The sequence below is a fragment of the Micropterus dolomieu genome, linkage group LG20 (assembly GCF_021292245.1).
Source record: "Micropterus dolomieu isolate WLL.071019.BEF.003 ecotype Adirondacks linkage group LG20, ASM2129224v1, whole genome shotgun sequence".
NCBI classification, from domain to species: Eukaryota; Metazoa; Chordata; class Actinopteri; order Centrarchiformes; family Centrarchidae; genus Micropterus; species Micropterus dolomieu.
In genome coordinates, this window is record NC_060169.1 from 20,969,200 (window position 1) to 20,978,938 (window position 9,739).

At 37.7% G+C, this 9,739-nt stretch overlaps 1 protein-coding gene across 1 annotated transcript in view; it reads right to left on the bottom strand.

The window, feature by feature from the left end:
• LOC123958950 (chromodomain Y-like protein 2) overlaps positions 1-5,314 on the bottom strand; it is a 54,575-nt gene extending 49,261 nt beyond the window's left edge. The window contains exon 1 of the mRNA XM_046032741.1: positions 5,203-5,314. Within this exon, the coding sequence (XP_045888697.1) occupies positions 5,203-5,226 (24 nt within the window). The 5' untranslated portion in view covers positions 5,227-5,314. The remainder of the gene's footprint in view (positions 1-5,202) is intronic.
• Positions 5,315-9,739: the final 4,425 nt, after the last annotated feature.

Here is a 9,739-nt window from a genome sequence, read left to right on the forward strand (position 1 = left end):
TGGTAGGTGTGTTTAAAAATCAGTGAACAGTAAGCAAATGACCAAAACAAATAGAAGGGCAGCCACTATTTTGGAAAAATCACAGACTATTCATTTAAATCTGAATTCAAATGGTCAATGTAGCAGTCAAAAATATGTTCTCCGCATGCAGATTTTTATATAGAATTATCATAGAATTGTGGGAAATGCATTTTTTTTTATTCTGGTGGAGAGCTCTCATGTGAACCCCTCCCACGTTTATACTAGGGTTACGCCCTCGATTGCAACCAACAAATTTCAAATGAACCACAGCCATCATAATCCATTGTTCTTCATGAATGAAAATACAAACTTTTTAACGCCACATTTCAAGCTTACATGAAGCTGATTTGATGGTCCAAAGGCATATTTTAGGTGGAGAGGGAAAAAGTAATTGAAGAGAATTGGAAAACCTCAACTTCTTTTTTGCAATACATCTATACGTTTTACTATTGGTGCTTATTGAGATTTTATACAAGCATGCTTCATCTGTGCCCTTGGATGCTGTTTATCACTTTGCGCTAAGATTCATCACTGCTGATTATTATAATACTCATCATTGCCAGCTGTATACTGAGGTTGGGTGGCCCTCTCTCTCTGTAAGGTGTAATGGAAACTGTGTTTTATTGATTTATAAGGCTCTAAATGTTTTTTTTACCCCCCTTTACCCACTTCATTGCTGTCTCAAATGACTGGATAACATTGCAGGTGCCGGAGGTTTTTAATGAGCTTGGAAAATGTAGTTTTTTTCCTTGTGCACCCACAACCTGGAATAACATGCAGAAAAAAAGCTTACCTCATTTTTATTCCGTGGGCAATTTCAATTCCAGTTTTAGTTGATTAATATGCTTTATTTTAATAGTTTTATTAATTCTTTAGTTTTTACTATTTTATTAGTTTCCCCCACCCCCTCTTTTTTTTACTTTTTACTTTTTATCTGCATCTAATTTTTTTCACTTAGTGTTTCTTGTTGCCTAGGATCTTTTGTTGCTTTATTCCCCACACAGCTATACTGTAAATGAGGTCTCTACCTCAATGTATTTACAAGTTAAAATAAAGGTTGACTAAATTATTTTTTAAACAGGAAGTTAAGCGAATATATTTGAACAGCGACTGACCCCAAGTTGTTGTTTTCTCAACGTTGTGGAATTGTCATTGTTCCATTCATTCTCGGTGCTTCTGCTGCCTCACTGCATTTTACAAAGTCGGCAGAAAGCCTGACCTTTATCCACAATTTTACTAAAAATGCTTTCACAAATTACTTCTCAGATGGTTTGATGTCATCATCATCTGTTCAACACAACTCCCTAGATTACTCCACTTTCCACTAAGAAAAAGAGAATGATGACCTAGTTTACTGATAGATAAAACGTGCAATCGATGAGAGTAAAATTGCATTTTAGAAGCGCCCCCACTGGTCCACACGGCACAACCTGTTGCGCTTATGGACTGAATATTGAATTTGGACAGAACATTACAGAACAAATATTTAATTATTTCCCACAATCAATGGTGGCAGAAAAATACTGAATTTCAATACACAACCATGGTCTTAGCCTATTTCACTCAGTCCTGGGAGTCACTAGCTCATCCCAAAGCCTTTCAGTCCATGCTCCACTCCCTTGCCTCCCCAACATCTTCTTTCCAAAATATGTTTTTTTTTTTTTTACTTGAGAGCTCTAAAGTCAGCTAATGTCCAAAATCCCAGGCTTCACAACATCTTTTTAGAAACCTATGAATGATGTCAAGATGTTCTTTGTCGTTGGAAAATATCCAGGCTTATTCTCAGCTCATCAGGTTGACCCAGTTTGTGTGGAATGGGTGAATCCTTCCCGTATAAATGTGAGCTGCAATGCTGTTTGGAGTCACCTTGTATTTGGTTTTCTAAAAAAAATACGTGAGTCTGTTGATCCATACCATATACTACATTTCTTGACTTCTTCTCTCTCACTTCCCAAATCCCAAACAGTAATATGAATCAAACTCCAATTGAAAAAAAATACAATACAGACTGACGATACTGCCTCCACTTTTCAAACAATCTCGTTCAGCACCATCGAACAAACCACTTCTACATAACATTATCAGCTGATCAGTTGTATGTATCAGTTGATTGAGCTCCCAACATGCACAAACTCCTCAAAATGATTACCTGCCATAAACCTCAACAATAGGAGATACCATTCTCCATATTTAAAATGTTTATTTAGGGCGTTTTAAAATGAAAGCTGTACAACACCAGCGAACTCTGATCAGCTTCTCAATGTTGGGCACTATAAACAGAACTGTCACCCATGGAGCTCGTTATCATGTCAGCAGGGAAACAACCAAAAGATCATCAAAGCCTGCAAACACATTGTTTAAAACGAAAATAAATCATATTCTGTGAGTGATACATCTAGTAAATCTAACTAATAGCACAGGCTGTACATGAGGCAGATTTCACATCAAACCAACAGCCTGCGTGGAACAAACAGCATTGTCAATCTAGTAGTAAAACTTCAAAACAAAAGTACAATATTGCTCACCACTACTTCATTGATGTATTGCTATACATTCACACAATTTGCAAGTCGGAGGCTGGCCTGAATGTTTTTTCCCCACTGAGCAGCTCGTTATTACTCAATGATATGACTTGAACACAGCATAAAACGAACAGGTTTTGCTGCTCAGTAGTGGTACATGAATGCATGAAGCTTTCCCCAGCTGAAAGAGGCATAATTAATTAAGCAAGATATTCAGTTAAAATCCATGTTGTAATATAGGGGAGACTGGGTATGGTTGTAACACTTTTTGCTTCAGCAACTACAACTCACTGAATTTTGTAGCTAGAGCTCCCAAACCTTTATACAGTGCACAAATGGCACCAATTCAATCCTCTACGAGAATATCACACACCTCGTGAGTTGATGTCAAATGCACTGTGTTCCATTGTTACAACCACCCCAATACCGGGGTAAGTTGTAACAATAAGACAAAAGAGGCAAAAATTGATGCCACACCATATGATATGCTTTAAAACCAGGTAGTGATATAAAAGAACAACGTTTCTCTTTCACTGTAACAGACAATGTCCAATGACTCACAAGCATATGAAGTATGTGTATGTAAATGTATTTTTTGAATAAACTTATTTAACAGTATACTTAATAAATACTTCTAAAATGTACCTAATTAAAAACATATTTGTGCATCCTTAGGTCTAACAAAAAAAGAGTTGGGTGTCTGTGTGAGTCAATGTGTGTATATTCTTAATCAGAGTCACAGTCAGCGCTTGAAGGTACGCAGTACTGGCACTTCTATATTTTACTCTTTGGCGTATTGGGACTTTTTCTTGTGCACTGTGTTGTACACTTCTCTGCCCTCTCCACTGGCGGAGAGGGAAGAGAGTATTGAAAAGATTAAGTGCCGATACATACGCCAACATGTGGACAACATGTGAATGGGAAGTACTGGTCACAGTGCTGACAAATTAATGCTGGTAACCCTGAAGTGCAGGCTTGGTAGGTCCAGAATGCAAAGGGCACTCTGTAAAATATTAAAATCAAGAAAGTCCCTAGTTGTATATATAGGGGATGGTTGTGACACTTTTTAAAGAAGTGTTACAACCCACCCCAACCTTGTCAGCCAATGTTTAGCTAGCTGTATTAGCATAGTGGTTTGAAATTGGAAAGGAGAAAATGCATCACATGTTGCCTAAGAAACTACATTTCAATCTAATGTAAGTCATGCAATTCTATCTGCAATAGTATAGAAACTAAAGAAAATATAGTGTAAGTCAAAAAATTTACTTTCTTACTTCAAAATCAGTTTTTTCTCTATATATTCTGAATGTACCTATTTCCAGACTTGATGGAAGTAGGTAAATACTGAAATGATCACCTAACTCCTATGTTATCTCTAATTGGTGGAATTGGTCTTGTTACAACTCTCCCCGTGTGACAACCATACCTGGTCTCCCCTATTTGAGAAAAGCAAAAAAAGAGGGGAGTAAATAAAACTGACAATAGCCAAAACACATGAACACATGGGGGGGTATATTAATGTGGACTATGGAATTTTGTCCAGAGATCCTCTTTTTGGCAGCACTGTGTAATTCTAAATTAAATGTGTTTCCAGAATAGAGAGCAATAATATGGTGGCCCTAACTGTAAAATAACAGTTTGTGAAGAGGCAATTACCAAGTGCTTCTCACTTGTTTAATCTATTGTCTTCTAACTGATGCCCTGTTTCACTCATCATACATTGTTTGTCAATGCTGCCAGCAGTTAGTGTTATCTTCTTAAACACTCATGAGAGGATCTCCAAGTTTCTTTGCAGATGCACATTTTGTGTGGCATGTTAAGGTAAAGTACACATTGTGGGTATGTGTAGGCCTACTTAACTTTAGAAAAAACTTGTTATGTCTAACAAAATCTATTTGTTTGTCCTTGGAAGTCATCAGACTCTCAAATAACCCATAGCCTATCTCTGTGACCACCATGAATTGAAACATATGACACCATGTCAGTATACCAAAGCCAAATGACACCTAAGTGCCTGATTCGGTGACGCTGATGTGAAACCATGGCTTCATGCAAATTCTGGCTCCGGTTCCAGAGTGATGTTGCGCACGAGGGCAGCGTGACCTTTCTGCCACCCATTTGGGTAACTTTTAAGCCCAACACTGTCGGAGTTATAATATCACAAATTCCCACATCAACTGAGAAAGAAGCTCACGCATGCTTGTTTAGACTGCTCGATATCGATATCATCTTATATGCCAAACAGCCTGCGAAACAGTCAAACCGCTGTAAAGGCTGTGATGACAAAATATCTTTTGGTATGTATGCGCACCTTCAGGACCATCACTCCGTCTGTAGCTATTCACCATGTCCGTCCTCTCAGCGCTGCTGTCACTTTACCACGACTTTCAACTCGGCGACAGACTTCAGCCCGTAAATTACATCTTATCTATTTACTACAGCCGTTAAGAATTGGGTCAAAGTAGCCTATATCGGAAGCTACATAAAGTGTAAGCATAAATTATCCAACCTTGTCTTCGCAAAGCTTGAGAATGGTTAGTTTCGCCTGTTAAAGGGCTTAGTATCGCTTTTTACATACGCGACGCCCTCCCCTTTACTTCCTAATTCCATTATTCGTCAATATTACAGAGCATTTTTCTTGGACATGGTTTTATCCTACCTCGTAAAGGTCTCCTGAAGCCATTCTGGGGTGCGGACTCCGGCGGCGCGGCGTTTTTGCCTGCCTTGTTGGCTTTTTTTTGGACCCTATACTCTCTCGGTGTTTCGGCGAAAGCCCCGATAGACGGGAATTAGCGAGCAGCCTTGTTATTCTGAGCAATCCGCAGTAGCAGATCACCAGGCAGTGTCAATCGAGCCCGGCGCTCTGCGAAGGATCGTTCCACACTTTAAACAAACAACCATCGGGGCGGTGCTGTTTACCCAGACCCAAGTGGAAGACTGAAAATTAGTCCGGCTAAAAATGCACTGCCTGATGGTCTGCATGCGCCCTGAGCTCTGTTGCAATCCATCTACTCAACGGGAGATGATACGCTGGTGATCCCTTGTGCTCAAAGACACCAGCTGAGACAGTTCCCTTTCTATGACCCACTCTACCTGTCCACTTTACTGACAAGAGAAGACCAGATTCAATCTTAATTTCAACTCATTAAGAAACATCCAGAATAAATGAATTGGAACTATTTATAATGAGTGAAGACTTACTGGAAGCCTTGTGACCTGTATGTCACCACAAATTTGTCAATATGGACATAGACAAGGTTAAAATGTATAAATTAAAATAAAAAGTACCTGAGAAAAAAAACCTATTATATCGGGCTGCTCATCACCTCAACAGTATCATTGTACTCCACAGCTTTATGGTAGGCTGTATGGTTTAGATTCATATGGTAAGGCACCACATGAATTCACATGTCATCATGACTTATTATTTGTGACTTGATGTGTCTCAAACTGAAATGTTGAGAAATTCGTCATCAGTGAAGATTAAGTAAAGAAATCATGTAAGAAATTATGTAGAAATGTTTAGCATGAAATATTGAACATATGAAATCGTAGTAATATCTAAATAACTCAATAAGACAATTCAAGTTTAATTGAAAATGTGGTTAAAAATCACACTTCTCGCACTTCTAAGAAACTTTGCAACATAGCAAAGCATTCAGATATTATTTTTTTGTCTAAAAGCATGTACAGTGAATGAAAACATATTTGGCCTGTTTCACATTGTTGATACTGAGGGAGAAAGTCTGGTGAAAGGAGCTCAGTGCAGATGATGTGCAACTGTTTTCCAGGCCCCACTATATTTAGAGAGTAACTGTTCGTGTATGTGTGTGTGTTACTAAGTAAAAATATCTCAACATGTTGTTTTAATAGAAATAAATGTCATCACTGTAAATGGTTTTGTTGAAAAACACTGAACAGGCCATGCCTTATCACAGCAGATGTGTGAACTGTCGCCTTATTTTGCCCTTCATTTAATTTGAATGTGAATTGCGCTTGGTTAGAGGGATTTGAAATACCGCACAGAATGGCTTTTACCATAAGAAAAGATGTTATCTCAATTTTCATTTTTACATACATTTAAACATTCATATTTTTAGGCATTTTAAAGAAATATACTAACATTAACAACAAGAATTGAGTGGCCTTGTCTGTGATGCTTGAAATAACGGCCCACTTTCTCTGAATATCATGATGGAGCTCGCAATAAAAAACATTATGAAAAGCTTGCACTAGCTAAAACACTCATGGATGTATGAAATGATTTCTCTTACTGGTATTCCATCATAACATAGAGTTATGATGGAATACCATGCTGTATATATTCTAATAGTCACTGTAAACACAGCTTGGCTTGGTTTTAGGGTTAAGTTTATAGCAGGTTAAGGGGTGATAGGCTAGGGAATGTATTATGTTGGTCAAGGTCCTCACAAATGTTGAAGTCAAAATGTGTGTGTGTGTGTGTGTGTGTGTGTGTGTGTGTGTGTGTGTGTGTGTGTGTGTGTGTGTGGTGTAAATGTAAAACGGTTTATTGTGGGTAGTGAGGCATCTGTTACAAAACACCTAATGTGGCACTGTCACTCTCCAAATGAGTCTTTTCTCTTGAAAACTATTGTAGTAATTCCCTTGTGTTTTAGTAAGCCATGGAAGGAAATGCTCTTGAATGAGAGGAAAAAGGAACATAAGACGTTCCTTAAGAGAGTCAAACTGGAAAAAAAATAAAATAAATTGAAACAGTTGCAGATGGCGAGAACGCAGTTTCAGGCAATTTAAAACCAAACTGTTGTGTTTTCACTACAAAACATACAGCAGCCTACTGTTGTCCTGTTTTATAAATGAAAAGCAGATTAAACTGTTAATATGGATAAGGAAACGGCAAAACAGGAAGTGTTGTCTGGATAGATTTCAGCTTGCAGTAGTCAGGAGACAGTTAGTCATAGACTCTCTCCACTGGGAAAATAAGGCATTTATCATTAAATAGCAAAAAGTTTGGATTGCCCCCATCGTGTTTCACAGTATAGACCATATGCTGCCATTTGCCATACAAGTTTTTCGTTGACACCTGTATCTACTGTTGACAGCACTGCACTGTATTTCAAACAATGCAGGTACAGTACATCTGTGAAAAAGGGAAATGATTGCTTTCTTTTCCTGTAGTCACAGAGATGTTATTTTCTCTGTCGTTAGTATCTGTTGTGAAAGGTGGCATTGTGACTTGTCTGTCATTTTGCATCATTGCATTCACAGCTGACTTCTTCAGTGATGGTACAATGTTAAAGCGACATGAAGAATTTAGCTTACGATATCCTTATATCATTATATGTTCAGTAATTCATGTTATAGATGTTCATTTATAACAGTAATAAGTAACTTAATACTTGATGAACGTTCATAGTGCATTGATTGGCATGACAATTAATGAATGAGGCAGATGAGATTAGATTAGATAATCTAGATAATTTAGATTAGATGTTTTCAGCTTTCAATTTCACTTTTAAACCATTATCAGTGTTCACTATAAAATGCGCTTAATGTTTAATTTAGCTCTGTTGCTCTTGTGTAGGGCCCATTCATGCTCAACTTACAACCTAGAGTTCAGATGTTCTGTTCTAGCATGTAAAAGAATAAGTCTGTCTGAAGCAGTCTGTTTCTAAAATGAAAATCTCCACAAATAAATGATAACATGAAATGCAATTCATTGTTAACAAAATATTACATTTTTTATATTTTTAGAGGTTTCTGGGCATTTTTACAAATCAAATTGAAACATATGATAATCAAATAAGAGAGCACTTGCTTGCTTATCATAATTTTCTAGTGAGTCAAACTTAGAACACTTGAGTTTAAAGGTACCCTGCACATTTTTTGAGGCACTATGGAGCAATGTTTTTATGGTCCCCTGTTGTGTTTGTATCTTGTGGACAAGGATGCACATGTACAGTATGTGCATGTAACACGTCCTCCAAATTAAATGACAAACCACATAATGTCAGTGTCTAACAAAACCGTTACAAATCACTATTGCTATGATCAAAGTTTGTTTAGATTTAGGCACAAACATGACATGGCTAAGGTAAGGGAGAGATCAGGGTCCCGGTTGGAAACGGGAAATTAACTGTGCATTTTACTGACCCAACGATCCATCCTGACCTCCTTCTTCTGCCAACGATGTGGCTCTATAATAAAGTCACCTGACAAGAGCAAGAGTCATAATTACTATGGCTGCTAGAGGGCATTATCACTTAGAACGTAATCGATTTTGAGAATTTGAGGAAACAACTGATGCTGTCATCTTCCTTGGGAAGATAGTCTTGTGCATGAACAAGTGGCAATATGACACACATTATTCCAAATGTTCTTTGAGGAAGGTAGTGCATGCAACAGGCCTCAAGGAGGGTCTTTTATTGGGACCCAAAAAAACTCCACAGGGTACACTTGAATTTACCAAAATCATAAACAAAATTTTTTTTGGGGGGGGGACCAAATAATCTCATGGTTAAGAAAATGTTAAGTGCTTAATGAATAACTACAGGGTGGCATTAGCTGCACCAAAACCTAATAATTTATTCTTTGACCCATGGCTAATTTCACTTATTTTAATGGAAAGTTTTTGAAATACCCTGCTAACAGGAAAAAACTAACAACACTATTGGCATGAAAATATAAGCTGCTTGGTGGACATATTAAAAAGACTTTATTAAACAAGCTGAATTTCCAGTAGTAGTAGCAGTAATGACCATTTCCTTGTGCATTACACTACTTAACATTGCATATCTAATTTCTTCATAACTTACATCTAAAGAAAGCCATATCCTCAGTGCATCTAAATTGCTAATATTGCTGTTTTGACACCTTCCCTCTGAATAAATCCCTCCAGCTAGACTACCACCACTCAGGTCTCAAACTGTGGCAACATTGCAAGTTATGTGTGTAGCTGCAGTGTGTCAAACTGCAACAGCTGCTTGTCTCCCATGTTGCTAACCATTCTCTCCAGGTAGTGTAAGAAATATTCTGTTTACTGTGCAGACTGTCCAGTTACCTTCTTGGGTGTGTCCGCTTAGCTGTTTGCATGTAATGTTGACTTTATCATCGCCGACCTACAATCTTGTAATACCAATCACAGAGAAAGCATTATACTGAACACTCAAACAAACATGAACTGGATCTGTTTCTTTTGACAACTTTTACTGAGACTG